Raw genomic sequence first — 18076 nt, forward strand, 5'->3', positions numbered from 1 at the left:
CACACACACACACACACATCCGTCTTCCAGAGGATGATGTCATCCTTATCCCACCTCATCCTCTACAAACTCTCTCAGCTCTGTGTGGGCACTCCAATGGCAGTACTGTTCCCACTGTGGTACTATGTTTCCTCTGCCGTTTGTCACTCAGAGGACCCTCAGGCTCCTTGGGGGGAAGGAAGAAAACATACTTGTCATTTGTGTCCTCAGCACAATGTCTGATTCCCAGAAGATAATCAGACATGTTTGTTTAAAAAAAAAAAAAAAAGGTGGGGGGTGGGGGCCAGCTACAACCCTAAGAAGCTCATTCTTTCCTCTGTCCTTAGTCTCCTCCCTGACTGGAGGCTGTGAGCTTGTCAGGCACGGGAACCTACATTTGCTCAGCGCCATCAACATGCAAAGTAGACTTCTAGGTACAGTGGGGCTCAGAATGTCCCTGTCCCCCCCGCAATGCCTGACAATCTAGATGACAAGCTTGTTCACAAACAATAAATTCAAGGAGAAAGATAAACTGAGAATCACGTCGTGTGTGTGTGTGTGTGTGTGTGTGTGTGTGTGTGTGTGTGTGTGTGTGTTGGGGATCAAACCTATAGTCTCACATACACCAAGTGAATGCTCTGTGGCTGACTTATGCCCCTTACCCCTGTCATCTTTTAATAGAACTGAGAATGTAACTCGGTGCAATAGTGCTTGCCTAGCAGGCTGAGTCCCTGGGCTGTTCCTCCACTAACTACCACCACACACATGAACACACATGTACACACACACACACACACACACACACACACACACACACACACACACACACGTGTCCTTTCAACTCTCTTCCATATCCATGCAAGTGTAGGACCAGTCTGACCTGGAATTCAAGTGACCTAGGTTTCCTGCAGAACACTTAAGAATGATCAAGTATGCTGAGGTTACTGCCATGGACAAAAGCCACCAAAGTTGCCATGGACAAAAGCCACCAAAGTTCCAGCAAAATCTTTTCTTTTAATACAGCTGTGAAAAAGCCATGTAAATAAACCACTTGCACCTGTGACATGGTATTTTAGAGAACTGTAAAATATTATCACATCGATTAACTATACCATCCTAAAGGAATGTCTACCATAGTCTCACAACCTGTGGGACTTTCGGTAAACAGATTTCTCGGCATAGTGAGCTCCTGGCTTTACGAGAAGCAGAAAAACACAGGTGTGATACTGGTCAGCGCGTCCTGGCAGAGGTGGCCTTGGGCCAGGAAGCATCCTGGGGAGCAAGCTCCGGCTGTCAAAGGGGCACTTTCTCAGTTGGTGAATGAAATTTCAGGTCAGGAGTGGTACAAGTGGCTGAAGGGTGGGTAGAAAGATGAGCAAGGAGTGAGAAGAGGAGGAAAGGAAGAGCTAGGAGAGCTGGGGACAAGACTGAAGGAAGGAGAGGGACAGAGAAGCGACTCAGACCCCCAGGACAGCCAGCCAGTGACTGCGCGCTGGGGCAAGCCAGAGCCCCGTTGATCCGTTGATCCGTGTACTGTTAAAAATGACCACACCTGTTCTGCCACAGGAGCGGATGTGGGGAGCGGGATTCTGTTCTGCACGAGCCCCACACGCACGATCTGGGGGCATCTCTGCTGCTCCGCGGCTGCTCCAAAGGCGTAGCCCTTCAGTTCGAAGTTCCTTTCTGAGGCCGTTTCTAAAGCTTTTCTGGGCAGATCGAGATTCCTGAAAAGGCAGGAGAGAAGAGAAAGAAGATTTTGAAGAGTCTGATATATTTAAACCTCCACCCTCCTCCCCGGTCGGGGAAGGGGGATCAGATGTAGAGTGTGGGCTTAGCGTGTGTGAAGCCCCGAGTCAGACCCAACACTGATAATAATCCCCCCACCTCTCTGTAGCTGTTTATCGGATAAAGAGCTGTGGAGTATCTCTTTTGGAAAGCCTCCGGTACAGGGACCTGTAGAGCGGTCGGACTGGGATATGAATAGACACCACACTGAACGAGAACTGGGCGAACCGGGAGACTGTAGCACGGAGGAGGCCTGCCTAGGCCTGGCATAGGGAGGAAGTGTTATCTATCAACAGGCTGGTGTTTGGAATTACAGAGGATCAGGGCGGACTACAGTCCCAGCGGCCAGCACAGATAGGAAGGAATTGGCTCCCAAAAAATGTGTTTGAACCAGGATCAGAGGGTTATGTGGATCCTAGGGTTTGGGCCAACTGTGCTACCAGAGAGGGGCTGGGGGCTCAGGAGACCAGCTGGAGGGAGGCCAGGAACTGCTAAAAAAAAAAAAAGAGGCCCTGCACTCATATGCCCCTCAGGAAACAGAGTTTCAGGAAGTCAGCCCAGAGCCTTGTTCTCTGATACTCCTTCAGCTAGTTCCAGGCCTGGTGCTGGGTGGGTGGTGGGTGGGTACTGGATGGGTGCTGGATGGGTGCTGGGTGGGTGCTGGGTGGGTGCTGGGTGGGTGCGTTTGATAGGGTGCAGGTGTGAATGCTTACCCACATTTGTGTTCATCACTAGCCGCTAGAGGATTATTTACCTTCTACCACAGAGACTATGGGTCAGGCAGCAAATACCCCCTGATGCATGTTGCATGCCCAGGCCTGGGGTAAAACCCAGGGGCACAGTTCATGGCCCAGGGCCAGGAAGGGCTTACCATCTAAAGGCAAAATGATTATGAAATAGCAAGAACACATCAAAAAATAACCTGACAGGCATTACCTAATAATACTATTTCTCTCCTACTTGAAGTCACTCTCTTAAAGACATTTCTTTCAAAATCACAGCCCTGTCAGCCCAAGCCCCCTGTCTCCACCCCCTGCCAGGAGCTTTCCCTGACAGCTCTGAGTTGGGTTCCGCCCCTGACAATCAGCTTGCTTTTCAAACAGTCAAGGCTCCTTTCCTCTGGCATGTTAGAAATAGCTGTGGTGCCCACACCTGGCCTCCCCTCACTGTGACTGCCTCAGAGAGTCCTCCCACCCTTGGGTGGAGGGAGGGGCCCCTCTTGTGGGTCTCGGTCCCTGGGAAACCTTCCCTGGTGAAAACGGTCCCACAGCTTCCCGGGAGCTACCCACTGAGGACATGTGGCCACCCACACCACGGGGAGGAAGAGGAGGAGGGCTCTGTGCGTTGGTTTCCCAAAGGCTATGGGCTCGGGAGCCAGGCTGTCCTTCCAGAGCGTCCTGTGGTCTCAGTCCAGGAAGATGGCAGGTGCAGGGAGCCTGGCTCGATGGTGGACATCTCTCTCTACCACACCCCAGAGCTCTCTGTCTTCTGAACACCACCATCTTTCTTTGCTAATCTCCATCCCTTCCTTCCTGAATTCCATCTGAGTCCACTGCTGCCCCCACCTCTGCCTTCCATGAGACTGTGCACTCGATCCTTCCCAGGTACACTTGATCATTCCCGGCTCCCTCCCTGCAGACACTCATTCCCTTGGCCCTGAGGGGAGGGGAGTCAGGCTGCTCCATACACAGCTGCCTTTTGACTTTGGGGTTCTGCAACTTCTTGGTGACCCCATCTATTTTTGTGGTTACCACCTGGAAGATCTCTCTGCCATCCTGCTGTTCAAAGCTGGAAATCCTCACTCCCTCCTCTGCTTGCATTCAAGAGTTCCAAATCTACACTTGAGGCAAGGGTTGGATTTGGAGGAGTCTGCGGGACACCACATGGCCACCATGAACGCACTGAATATGTGCCCCCACCATCCTTTGAAATCCTAACCTCTAAGAGGGTCTAGGATATGACTAGGAGGTGAGGGTAGAGATCCCCTACAAATGGCATTAACACTTCTATTAAAGCCCACGACAATGTGGCCTGCCTCTTGACCACACATCCACAGAACGAGAAGTCACCATTTATAAATCCAGAAATGGGCCCTCCCCAGACTTGAAAACTACCAGTGAATCTCTAGTGCCGCGAGGCAATGCATTTCTCTGAAAAGCCACCCAGTGGATGATGTCGAAGCTCAGAAAAACCATGATGGGCACTGATCAGCCATAGTCCGCAAAGGAATGGGACCCAGAAAATGAGTCTCCAGTTTATTCAGGTGCCTCATGTCGCATACAGCTGTCTGTCCCTGTAGTTCAGTGGTTCTCAACCTTCCTGACGCTGCGACCCTTCAATACAGTTCCTCATGTCGTGGTGACCCCCAACCATAAAATCACTTCATTGCTACTTCATAACTGTAATTTTGCGACTGTTAATGAATCACAATGTAAATATCTGATATGTGACCCTGAAGGGGTCGTGACCCACAGGTTGAGAACCACTTCTGTACTTGCTCTCAGCTCCTCTGCCTCTCTTGCTATGAAGAATCTCAACTCTCCTTACCCCCACTTCAAGGAGGAAGGCTTGTTACTTCTCATCCTGGCTCCAAGACACACTCCTGGGTCCCTCCCTCCTTGCCAGGGTGGAGGCAGACCTGGCTTGAGGGCCCTAGGCTTCTGCTTTCTCGGCAACCTCACACTTCGGGAACTTCACCTCTCTTCCTGCAGTGGCCCTTTGCCTTCAGCTCTTTAGATGATTAAAGCCGAGCTTTGTAACAAAGGAAACACGACTGTGAAGGGGAAATCGCATCACAGCGCAGGGGGAAGAAAAGGAAAAATAAGTCTTCTCCAAACTTCAGCTCCAGACCTCAAAGGGAGCCCTCCTAAGGTTTTGTGCATCCTCCCAAGGAGGCACAGAAACGGCAAATGGAAAGGCAGCATCCTGCACTCTCCGTTCTTCATCTGGCCTGTGTCACTGGGTAGCGTAGAGGCATGTGGGCATGACGACTTTTCTGTCAGCGAGGGACTACATAGATGACTCCAGTCCCCTATGACTCTAGTGGACCTGAAAGAGTCCCTTCCCCTTGTGACATCCTAGTTGTCACGACATCATAGTACATTACTGTGTTTGTAGTGATCCTGATATAAGTCCACACAGTATAGCCAGCCACATACAGGTCCAACACAACATACACAATTATGTACAGAACAGAACACTTGATCATAATAGCCAGTAACTATGTTACTGGCTTCTGTGAATGCTTCACTTTTAAATTAGAATGGACTATCGTGGCTAATATAAAGCAGGACACTGAATTGCACCAACAGCAGCATAATATCTCATGTTCATGATCCCTCTTGATGGCATCTGTGTCTATGTTAAAGGGTTACAGTTTAGGTCAGTGGTCCCTACTTATGCTGCTGGCTGCCTTTTGTCAGCTTGATGCAAAAATCTAGATATATCTGGGAAGAGGAAATCTCTAACGATGGAGTGCCTCCATCAGGTTGGCCTGTAGGCAAATCTCTGGGGTAATTTCTTGATGAATGATTGATGTGGGAGGGCCCAGCTCACTGTGGGTGGTGCCGCTCTTAGGCAGGAGGTCCTGGAGTCTATAAGACCGCAGGCTGAGCAAGCTATGAGGAGCAAGCCCGTAAGCAGCACCCCTCCACAGCCTCTGCTTCAGCTCCTGCCTCCAGGTTCCTGCCTTGAGTTCCCTTCAGGATGGACTGTGAGCTATAAGCTATAACTTTCCTCCCTGAGTTGTTTTGGGTCGTTATTTTTATTACAGTGAAAGAAAGAAAACTAAGCCATCTAGCATGTGGCAATCCTCCTGAATTCCATTCCTAGCTCCACAAAAGAAAAATCTTAAGGAGGGGAAGGGAGGGGAGGGAAGGGGAGGGAAGGAAGGGAGGAAGGAAGGGATACAGGAAGGGAGGAAGGAAGAAGTACCATGACAAAGGATGAGTTTACAGCATTTAGGTGGGTGTAAGTACCCTTTGTCAAGTTGACACAACCACAAAGTCACCTAAGGATGACCACGCTCCTAGTCATAAACAACATACGATACACAGCTTGAACATTCTTCCCAGTATGCACAGACCTGTCACATTCGCCATTCATGGTGACTGGGTCTCTCCCATTTAAAAAACAGAAAAAGATGAGTATGTGAGAGTATACACACCCACTCGCCCCTCATCAGGGAGCTTCCACACATACCCTCATCTCGGTCCTTTATCTCTGTTGCCCTCTTTAGCCCCATTCTCTGGCTCCCATTTAACATCTTAGGAACCACCCTGCCTTTTCATCCCTTGAATCACAGCTAACAGACGTCTCTGTGCCATCTGAAGCTACTTCCATGTCCAACCTGGAGTCCTCCCACCTGCTCAGCCTTACCCAACACTCTCTGCTTCCTCTGACCTCTTTGACATATGGTATTCCTCCCAGGCTTTCTTTCCATGGTGTACTTGCTGTTTCTCCCTCTGGAAAGACCATCAGAGCACAGTTCCCAAGCTCTCAGAGATCCCTGCGAGACCCTCAGCCACACAGCAGACAACCACTGACATTTCCACCTGAGACCTCATGCATACCTACAGGAGACTGAATGTGTCCATATCTTCTTGTCATTTGTTTTTAGTAAATCATGTTTTCCTATGACATGCATTATTGAACACATACTTGACTTTTAAAATTAACAGTCGCGCCGGGCGGTGGTGGCGCACGCCTTTAATCCCAGCACTCGGGAGGCAGAGCCAGGAGGATCTCTGTGAGTTCGAGGCCAGCCTGGACTACCAAGTGAGTTCCAGGAAAGGCGCAAAGCTACCCAGAGAAACCCTGTCTCGAAAAATCAAAAAAAAAAAAAAAAAATTAACAGTCGCAAATGAAGAACCTGGTATATTTTTCTAATCAAGGTGATCAAGCAGTTGAATCTTAAAGCCCCAATAATGTTGCGTGCACCCTACCATTTCCACTGAGTATGATCTCCTGTTTTGATGACTTCTGGTGGACAGTGAGTTTGTTTTCTCCAATAGTTTCCTTTCGTCAAGTAGTCATGACAGATGGTTTACTGCTTCCAGGGAATTCTACCAGGTGACGTTGTTGGCAGTCTTTTAGTGATGTCCCTATCATAGCTGACTAAAGAGTTCCACTTTGGCTGCCAAGGCTCCATTCTGCTCAATATGATATTCCTGAAACCTCATGGATGTCCTTCACATCATTCCTTAATATTTCTTTTTTTTTTTTTTTTTTTGGTTTTTCGAGACAGGGTTTCTCTGTGTAGCTTTGCGCCTTTCCTGGAACTCGCTATGGAGACCAGGCTGGCCTCGAACTCACAGAGATCCGCCTGCCTCTGCCTCCCGAGTGCTGGGATTAAAGGCGTGCGCCACCACCGCCCGGCCATTCCTTAATATTTCTATAAGCAACGTTCTGAACATCCAGGTTTCACTTCTCCTGTGAAGTCTTTAATACAGTCAAGAAAGTGGGTTTCTGAACGTTTAAGTTCCCAGGAATGCCTTAAAGCGTCTGGTCAGATTTTGGTGTCCGTGTGGCCACATTCAGCACTTGCCTAGTGCTGTTGGATGGTCTGTATGTCAAATGTGTTGCTGATTGGTCAATGAATAAATCACTGATTGGTCAGTGGCCAGGCAGGAAGTATAGGCGGGACTAACAGAGAGGAGAATTGAGAGAACAGGAAGCTGGGTGAGAGAGACACTGCCAGCCACCATGATGAAAAACAGCATGTAAAGATGCCGGTAAGCCATGAGCCATGTGGCAAGGTATAGATTAATGGAAATGGATTAATTTAAACTGTAAGAACAGTTAGCAAGAAGCCTGCCATGGCCATACAGTTTGTAACTAATATAAGTCTCTATGTTTATTTGGTTGGGTCTGAATGGCTGTGGGACTGGCGGGTGTCAGAGATTTGCCCTGACTGTGGGCCAGGCAGGAAAACTCTAGCTACAAATGGCGTCCAACGTGGTGGCAAGAGTTTCCACCTAAAACCTGAGAAAAAAGATTCTAAAACGGAGCTAAAAACAGTTCCTAGTTGTCTCTTTCAAGTTAGCTGCAGCCTGCCGGTTTGAGCTACTGGCGGGTTCCTAGCGTGCGTGCATGCTCGACCTGCAGTATGGTGGGAATGAGGCCTCTGCAAGTGGCACATTAAGCTGTGTGGTGGATTTAGCCTTTGCTAGTACAAAACAAAACAAAACAAAAAAAAAAGCTTTCTGGGCTACACGATGCTTGGATAAAAGCATAGACCCACTATTTCTGAGAGTTGATGGCTCCCAGAGCTGGCGGAAAACGTATCACCGCCATGTTGGGAAGCTGAAGTGGGCGGAGCCAGCAGCACCAGCGCCGTTTCAGGCTTAGAAGGCTACAGTTCAAAGCAATAGGCTCAAGCTAATATAAAAAAATAAGCCACGTAAAGATGGCTACCACACAGAGAATCTGGATTATGTTCTCTTTGATATTCGTAACTAAAGAAAAACATTTGATTACAAAAGCTGTTGAGTTATGCCAAAATGTATATTTTTTTTTTTTTTTTGGTTTTTCGAGACAGGGTTTCTCTGTGTAGCTTTGCGCCTTTCCTGGAACTCGCTATGGAGACCAGGCTGGCCTCGAACTCACAGAGATCCGCCTGCCTCTGCCTCCCGAGTGCTGGGATTAAAGGCGTGCGCCACCACCGCCCGGCTCAAAATGTATATTTTAAAGGTACCTTGACTTCAAAATTTGGATGTAAGGATATGTTGCTTTGGAAAGGAGGCTCTGCTTTTGTTTCCACAGAAAGTCAGAGGCTATGGATTTGTTCCAGATTAAGACACATCAGGTTTGACCAGCCAAGACCACCTGAAAGGTCTCCGATGACACCATGGCCCAGATGATCCAACATCCAGAACCGTTTCAAGGCAACTGGCTCAGATGATACACCCTCATGGACTACTCCATAACCCTAAAATATTCTTTATGTCCCCATAAGATACAGCGCCCCCCTCCAGCAGGAAGTAGTAAGAGAAGCTACGCCCAAAATCCCAAATATACCAAGCTGACTTTGGAGATGTGTAAAGGTTAAAACCTTCCTTTTTAAGAAAAGAAAAGGGGAAGTGCTGTGGGATGGTCTGTATGTCAAATGTGTTGCTGATTGGTCAATGAATAAATCACTGATTGGTCAGTGGCCAGGCAGGAAGTATAGGCGGGACTAACAGAGAGGAGAATTGAGAGAACAGGAAGCTGGGTGAGAGAGACACTGCCAGCCACCATGATGAGAAACAGCATGCAAAGATGCCGGTAAGCCATGAGCCATGTGGCAAGGTACAGATTAATGGAAATGGATTAATTTAAACTGCAAGAACAGTTAGCAAGAAGCCTGCCATGGCCATACAGTTTGTAACTAATATAAGTCTCTATGTTTATTTGGTTGGGTCTGAATGGCTGTGGGATTGGCGGGTGTCAGAGATTTGTCCTGACTGTGGGCCAGGCAGGAAAACTCTAGCTACAGCCTAGCATGCAGGAGACCCTGAGTTTGGGTCTCATCAACACCAGCAAGAAAAATAAAGAAAAAGAACATCCTGCCAAAGGCAGGAACCCGTGTATCACTTAATAGTCCCTCTAATGTCTTAGGCAAAAATAAGTCAGCAACAAATGTTGAAGGGATTGATTAATGGATCCTTCTTAGTTCTGTTCTCTGGGGATCTCTCACCTGTCTGGTGTGGGTAACGCTCACTCATGTAGCTCTTTCATGGCAAATATTTAATAAGCATTGTCAATGTGTTGGGCACAGCAAGAAATTTGGAGAGAGGATGATTTGGGGAAGTAGCTGTGTACAAACTGGCCTCTGAAGAAGGAACAAGAGTTTAAGCAAGAGGAGCTTTTAAGTATTTTAAAGATAGAATAATTTTCTGTCTTCAGTTGAAATTTCTGCTCATAGCCAAACCTCACTTGAGCATAAGAATTAAGCATGCATGGTCACACCTTAAGAGATAACACATGGAAAGGTTGTCAGGGAAACAGAACCCAAGAAAAGAATGGAAAAACAAGAGCAGGCCCGTGTTCAGTTACTGGGAGCCAAGCCCCAGGGTCAGGGTCTGGCAGTCACAGGTTAGCACTGGTTAGCATTTTAGCCTCCGTTACAATTTTGCCCTACTCTGTGGTTCTCCAAATGCTGATACAATACCTCTTACTTAGTAGTCTTTGACCTGGCCTCCCCACTCCCCAGGATGTGTACCAGTCACTTCTGTGGGAAACATTTCTTTCTTTATAATGCCCCTCAATTTTACCTCTGATGCCAATGGTATCAATTCCACGATAACATGCTCACTTTACCCTTAAAGCAAAGCAATTACCATGCCAAGAAGCCAGGCCAGAATACCCCTTGTTTCGTTTAAGAAAACCTTCTTTGGGAGTCTCAATTCTAACACTTCTCACGCAACTAATTTGCCGCTGTTGCCGTGTGGTTTTATATGGGGCTGTGAAAACCCAGGCCTCTGGCATGCCGGGCAGGCCACTGAGCTACTACGTCACCCACCCATATGACTGACTGGTCTCGAAAATACAGTAGGAAGTAGAGCATTTTGGGGTCATCTAACCCCTCATGGCTTACGGAGAGTTGTTTTTTTCCCCCCAAAATGCCAATGAAGCTGTTCTACCATGCACTTGCTGTGGTAGATTTAGTGGATGAGCCCCCCCCCCCCCCCCCCCCCCCCCCCCCCCCGCCCAAGAACTCTAAGGTTGCCAGGAACTACAGATTTCATCAATTCTCTTTGGCTGGTCAACGTCCTAAGACAAGGTCATTGGTACATGGAGAGGTCCTGGAGCAAACAGGTTGGATTGATCAGGCCACTGGAGGCAAGGAAGCGGAAAGAGATGTTAGCAAGGTCAGAGTCTACAGTTCATTGTAACAGCTGAGAAAACACCTTCCAGGGTTTAAACAGGGGACAAGGACGCAGTCCATTTAAAGACAACTTTCTGGTTGCTCCAGAAAAATAGATCAAAAAGAAAGTCCAGAATGGGGTCTTTCCCCCAGCTCTGTTATACCAGATGCCCAACGATACCACTCTAAAATAAAATAAAAGTCTGGCGATCCACTGCCAGCTTGCCCACTGTGTGAAAAGTTGTGTTGCCGGTTCTCTTGACAGTTGGGAAGCTTCTTAGCTAGTTTGATTCAGTAGGCCCCCACCTCCAGGATGCTAGGTCACGGCTGGAAGGAGAGATCAGGAGACCCTACTTGGAGGCCTTGGACAGACCTCCAGGGAGGAAGCTGGGATCTGGGTCAAAGCCAGTAAACTTAACGGAGAGAGCTTGAAGAGACAAATTCCCTTTCTTTCCTATTTTGTCCCACATAAGGTATGTGTCAGGTGGTAGTGGGGGAGGGGGCGGTAAAGCAGTTTGTTAGGGGTCACCCCCTAAAGGCTCCCGTCAAGTTCGATCAATGGCCTATGCAAGATTCTTTATCACTGCCCCCACAGCACCATTCTCAGCCCAGAAGCCCTCCCCGTTGCTCCCCAAGTCCACACATGGTGGTTACAATCCCTGCCCCCTCCCCAAACTCAGCCGCTGCATCCCTGACCTCGTCTGCTTGCCGTAGAGAACTCGCTTCACCTCGCCCAAATCATCAGGCGGCAGATGCTTTTCCAGACACTGCTCCAGGGACTGCCACTCGGGTCCCGCCATGGCCAGAGGCTGCAGGTTCTCGTGTCTCACAGGAATGTTCTGCCTCTTGGCCTCAGGACTGGGAGGAGAAGCCGGTGCAAGCCTGGCAGCTCTCCAACCACGTGGTGTTGGACTCAACTCGGGGGAGGGTCCATGAGCAGACAACACACTCCCCATGCCTCTGCTGACAGCAGCCAATCCGTGCTCAGGACCTTCGTAGTGAAACCGCCCCATTGGCTCTCCATCAAGGGCCAGACTTGCCTTCTGGACCAGTGTGGGTCACAGCCAGAGGCTTTCCCTGGCAGCTTGCCCTAGCCGGGGTGTCCCATCTGTCCTCTTCCTTCCTTCTCTCTTGCTCGCCCTCACTCCTCGAACTCTCCCTTCTCCCTGCCTCAGGTATAGCTAGAGATCTCTGGTAGGCGGAGAGTGGGGGCGGGGCCTGGGCTGAGGTCATTTGACCTGGGTCTTGGTCCGCAGAACAGGTGGGCAAGAAGCAATACCTTGGTGTCTGAGTATTTCTGGGGCCAGTCCAGAGTCCTGGTGCTATAACCACGCCAGGCCTTAGGCTTCCTTTGAGCCACAGGTCCGGCGAGTCAGGCAATGCAAGCCTGGTATCCCAGGCACTTCCCTGCAGTCAATACTGCAGGATCCCGGATCCCAATGGGGGGGACTCTCCCTCTGTATTCCCGTGCAGCGTCAGGATCTCTGCCTTCTGCGGTACACGCGCGGACGTGGGCGTTTGCCAGCTGCATTAGATTCTTCTCCGAGGCGGTAGTGGTAAAAGCCCCTCTTGCTGTTCCCTGTAATCCACAGACACACCACACTTGGGAGCCAGAGAAGAGTTCGCTTACAAACCTGTGACTTACGAAAGCATAGCCAGGTTTACTCCTGAAGCAAGGGTGGAGGGAGCAGTCCCAAGACCCTAATTTAGTTCTGTGGCCTGGGGAGTCATCCTGTTACACCTGGTCTTCTGTTGCTTTATCTATGAAACTGCAGTCCTGTGACTACTTTCCAGCCTTGCTGGAGTTTGGTTCGGTGGTAGAGCACTCCTTGCTACAGACTCTGGCGTGAAAGGGTGGGCTTAATATATAAATATATATATATATAATATATATATAAAATATATAAAATATATTATATATATATATCACTGCTTTGATGTTTTCTGTACTTCTTTTTTTTTTTTTTTTTTTTTTTTGGTTTTTCGAGACAGGGTTTCTCTATGTAGCTTTGCGCCTTTCCTGGAACTCGCTTGGTAGTCCAGGCTGGCCTCGAACTCACAGAGATCCGCCTGGCTCTGCCTCCCGAGTGCTGGGATTAAAGGCGTGCGCCACCACCGCCCGGCGTGTTTTCTGTACTTCTTAAAATCAGGTGGCGCACACCTTTAATCCCAGCACTCGGGAGGCAGAGGCAGGCGGATCTCCGTGAGTTCGAGGCCAGCCTGGGCTACAGAGTGAGCTCCAGGAAAGGCGCAAAGCTTACACAGAGAAACCTTGTCTCGAAAAACCAAAAAAAAAAAAAAAAATCAGGAACTTAAGTTTGTAACAAGGTTCGCCTTCACGTGTTTGCTGTCACCAGGCCTTTACACCCTTCTCAACAGTCTTTGAGCTAATTCTTGCTTCTTTGAGATTTAGGTTTTCCTTGTAACCAGGATTCAGAAATGCAAATGTAGGACTAAGGATTGCATAGTTATGGCGAAAATGACTAGACTGATAATTCAAAGAAAGAAAAACGATTTGAAAAACTAGCAAATTTTCCGATAAAATATGAAAATTATGCCTGGCAGTGGTCATGCAGGCCTTTAATCCCAGCAATGGGGAAGCAGAAGCAGGTGAATCTCTGTGAGTTTGAGGCCAGTCTGGTCTACAGAGTGAGTTCCAGGACAGCCAGGGTTATAGTAAGAAACCCTGTCTCGAAAAAAAAAAAAACAATTCTGAAAATTATTTTATGTATATGTGTTACATGTTAAATCAACATATATGCTCATATTTATAAGTCATTAATGTGGCTATCAAAATTGTCTGAGAAATGAGTGAGAGCTCCTGAATTAAAAAAAGACAGGAGCCAAAATACTTTGCAAGGTTTAAATGACTCAGAAAAAAATATTAAATGACTCCGAAAAAAATATTAAGTAGAAATGACTTGTTTATATTGTTTTTTGTTTACTTTTAGAGGTAATCTTACTGGAATTGGTTTGGAACTTGTTATGAAGGCCAGGTTGGCTTCAAACTGGCAATCTTCCTGCATCAGCCTCATTAGTGCTGTTATGGTTAAGTCTGTTGCAGAATGCCTAGAATTATATTAGTTTAATAAAACGCTGTAGAAGGCACAGAGGTCCTTGTGCTCACAGAAAAGCACTAGGGAAACCAAGAATGTGAAACACCCGGGGTTGTCTCCTCGAAGAGAAAGATGCATAACCTGTTTTCTGCTCAGAAGGTTGGGAGCAGAGGTAGTTAATAGCCTAGTGACTCTGTGCTTAGGTGTATGACTAAGACCATACCAGATCCTCCCCAGGCCCTGAGCATGAGCTTGTTTTTCTCAGTCAATTCACAGTGCCTATCTTTATGGAAGATGTCACATGTACTCAATCCATAGAACCCATCTTTATGCAAAATGTCACATATACTTTATAAAGAGTTTCAGTGTAGTCATGTCTTAAGCTTTATTGTGCACATGGGATTGAGTTAATTACACCAGGAAACTCCCTACCCCCCAAACTGTGCTGTACTTAAACATACCTAAAATAAACAGCTCAGAGTCAAACTCTCTTTGAACCAACACCTCGTTGAACCAAACTCCCTTCTTATCTCACATCGATCTTTGCTCTACTGGCCATGGTGGTCACAGACACACCCCACAAAAAGCAGCTGTGTTTCTTGATGAACAAAATACTCATGTCCTTTATAGACTTCTTGCTTAAACACTGTTCAACATCCACATGCTAAAAAAAAACAAACAAACAAAAAAAAAAAAAAACAAAAGCTATTCCCCCAAATAAATAAGAAAATACTTATAAATAAATTTAGTCAAGGAGGTGAAATACTTCTTCATTGAAAACTTTAAAGCATTGAAGAATGAAACTGAAGAAGGTGCGGGAAGATAGAACCCCTTCCTTGTGCATAGATTGACAGAATCGGTATTTTGAAATAGCTGTGTCACCGGAAGTGATCCACAGATTCAGCACAGTCTTTCTCTCCATCAAAATTCCAATGACAGAGCCAGTGAGGTGGCTCAGTGGTAAGGCACTTGCCACCAAACCCAACGTCTATCCCAGAACCCACACCATGGAAGGTGAGAACCAACGTCCACAAGTTGTCTTCTGACAACTTATTCATACGTTTATTATTTGTTCTTATTTATTTGTGTGTGCTTATACATATGAGCACATACATGCATGCCACAGCATATGTGTGGAGGTCAGGTGGAGAATGATAGAGCTGAAAGCTGACATCCTTGTCTGGCTTTCTCTGCACACTCACAGGTATCATGCATGTGCACACAAATACTATTCAGTCACATACAAATTCCAATGACATTTTTCATAGAACTAGAGAAAAACAAAAAAAACAACAGTTGAAAAATTCATGTGGAAGCACAAAAAGATACTAAAGCAATCCTAAGAAGAAAAAGCATTCATTACTGTTGGAATCAACACCTGACCTCAAATTATACTATAGAGCCATAGTGATTCAAAACTGAGTGGTACTAACACAAAAACAGGCATATTGGCCCATGGAGTAGAACAGAAAACCCAGAAATAAATCCACACAGCTGCAGCTATCTAAAATTTACAAAGGTGTCAAAAATATACATTGGAGGAAGATGGCCTCTTCAAGTAATGGTGCTGGGGCAAACTGAACGTTCATATGTACAAGAGTGAAAAAAAATTCCCTCTCACCCTACACAAAAATCAACTCAAAATGGATCAAAATTTTATTGTAATGCCAGTACTCTTCTTGAAAGTTCTAGAAGAAAACACAGGCAACAACCTTCAAGGTACAAGTATAATGGATAACTTCCTGAAAAGAAACTCCGCCACCACAGGAAGCAATCCCAAGAAAAGAATCATCAGAGGATGAAGCAACCCACAGAATGGGAGGAAAATGTTGCCAATCATATACCACACAGGGACTTACCATCTAGCAGATATAAAGAAGTGCAGAAATTAAACACCAAAACCAAAGCATCCATTCAATAAATGGGCAAATAAAATATAGGCAGATTTTGAAAGAAGGAATACAAATGGTGATTAATATTGAAAAAGGTGTTCTGTATGCTCAGTCATCAGGAAAATGCAAATTAAAGCTGCTTTGAGATTCTATCTAACCCCGGGCAGAATGACCATCACCCGGGGTCCCTCTAGCCCTTACATCCCTGTCTCTCCAGACTTATTCTTTGCCCTGCTGCTTTCAGGAGCCCCTCCACCCTCCACTCCCTGGGAACACCCTGTTGGTGCTAACTCAGTCCCTCTAGCTCTTCCCCTAGACCCTCTCAGGCATTCCTCCTCGACCATCTCCATTCCTTTCTGCCACCCACCTACCCACAGAAGTACCCTCTGTCAGGGCCACCACAGCCACCACACTTGCCTAGAATCCAGACACAGCAACAGCAACCAAAGAGTAGAACATCCACTCAACCAAGACAAGGCCAGATACGGACACCAAGAAAGACCTCAAACATCATGACTACGAATACCTAGATGCCAAGGCAAAAACTGCAGACATGACCAGCCAAGACAATATCTATGCCTCCACCAGATGTCAGTCAGCCTATTGCAGAAGGCCCTGAGAAATGCAATATAACTGAAGCAGAAGACAAGGACTTCAAAATAGCAATTGTGAATATGTTCAAGGACCTGAAAGGGGCTATGAGTAAACCCTTAGTGAAATCTGTGAAAACACAAACAGTTGAGTAAAATAATGAAAATGATTCAGAACATGAAAGCGAAATTTGACAAACAGAATCACTAAAGAAAACACAAACTGAAATAAAACTGGAAATGGAAAGTTCAGGATGTCGAACAAAACCTCAGAGGTAAGCTCCACCAACAGAGTACAAGACACAAAAGAGAGAACCTCGGGTGCTGAAGACGAGTACTAGAAATGGACACCACAGCCAAAGAAAATGTCAAATCTAAAAAACTCCAGGCACAAAACATCTGGGAAATCTAGGACACTGTGAAAAGACCAAATATGTGGATAATAGGCATAGAGGAAAAAGAAGAAACCTAGGTCAAAGGCACAGAAAATATTTTTAACAACACCATAGGAAAAAAATATGCCAACCAATAGGAGTTGCCTATCACTGTACAAGAAGCCACCCCAGACTACTAGACCCAGCAAAACTATCAATCCCCACTGATGGGGAAAGAAGAACATTCCAGGATAAAACAGACTAATACACTGCATTAGAAAATAGGACCCATCTTTCTGCTGCATCCAAGAAACACACCTCACTCTAAAGAATAGATTTTTCCTCTGGTAAAAGGACAGAAAAAGATATTCCAAGCAAATGAACCCAAGAAGCAAGCAGGTGTAGCCATTTAAATATCTGACAAAATGGACTATAAACTGGAACTAATCAGAAGAGATAGAGAAAGACACTAGATACTCATGAAAGCAAAAACCCACCAAGAGGATATTTCAATTCTTAACATCTATGCACCAAACTCAATGGTAAACCAATGATAAAAGAAAGACTGCTACAGCTAAAAATCACACATTAACCCTCACACACCAAAAGTGGGAGACTGCCATACCCTAGTCTTGCCAATAGGCAGGTCATCTAGACAAAAACTAAACAGAAAAATTATGGAATTAAATAACACCATAAATCAAACTGACCTAGTAGACATCTACAGAACACTCTACCCAAACACTACAGAATATACTTTCTTCTCAACAGCTCATGGAACTTTCTCTAAAAGTGACCATATACTAAGACACAAAGCAACAGTCTACATATGTAAGAAATAACATCCTGCATCCTATCTGTCCACCATGAACAACAGAAACAGCAGAAAGTATACAAACTTATGGAAAATGAACAATTCACTTTCGAATGAAAAATGTGTCAGGAAAGAAATCAAAAAGGAAATTAAAATCTTTAAAGAAGTAGACGAAAATGAAAACACAACACACCCAAATCCACGGGAAATAAGGAAGGCAGTTTTAAGAGGCAAGTTCATAACACAAATGCATACATTAAAAAATTGGAGAGATCTCATATTAGTAACTTAGTAATACACCTGAAAGCTTTAGAACAGCAGGAATAAATGACAACCCAAACCAGTAGACACCAAGAAATAATCAAAATCAAGGCTGAAATCAATAAGATAGAAATAACAACAAATAGAAAAAATTGATGAAACAAAGAGGTGTTTCTCTGTAGACGAATTGCTAAACGGTCTTATTAAATAAAAACTCAGTGCCAGCTATTGAGGTAAATCCTGAAAGATCAGAGAGACAGAACAAGCCACAGCTAACCTCACCTCGCCAGCTTCTCAGCTGATCCTGTTTCCTCAAACTGGAAACCTCTGAGTCCTCATCCGAATGGATCTCAGCTGAACTGCTGCTAAAAGCCTAAAAGCTTAAAAACCTCTAGTTCCTGGTCCTCACGCTTATATACCTTTCTGCTTCCTGCCATCACTTCCTGGGATTAAAGGCGTGTGTCACCATGCCTAGCTGTT

The 18076-nt window shown here is 46.1% G+C and overlaps 1 protein-coding gene across 2 annotated transcripts in view; it reads right to left on the reverse strand.

The window, feature by feature from the left end:
• The window catches only part of Upb1 (beta-ureidopropionase 1), a 35293-nt gene extending 23496 nt beyond the window's left edge, over nucleotides 1-11797 (reverse strand). The window contains exons 1-2 of one of the 2 annotated variants that reach the window (XM_052744692.1): nucleotides 11306-11797; nucleotides 1532-1703 (exon numbers count right to left, since the gene is read on the reverse strand). In XM_052744692.1, coding sequence (XP_052600652.1) covers nucleotides 1532-1703; nucleotides 11306-11622 — 489 coding nt within the window. In that variant the 5' untranslated portion in view covers nucleotides 11623-11797. Of the gene's footprint in view, nucleotides 1-1531; nucleotides 1704-1863; nucleotides 2214-11305 lie in introns of those variants that run through there. The other variant, XM_052744693.1, reaches the window with a different exon arrangement.
• Nucleotides 11798-18076: the final 6279 nt, after the last annotated feature.

Source organism: Peromyscus californicus, unplaced genomic scaffold (genome assembly GCF_007827085.1).
Source record: "Peromyscus californicus insignis strain IS unplaced genomic scaffold, ASM782708v3 Scaffold_19__1_contigs__length_69161282, whole genome shotgun sequence".
Lineage (NCBI taxonomy): Eukaryota > Metazoa > Chordata > Mammalia > Rodentia > Cricetidae > Peromyscus > Peromyscus californicus.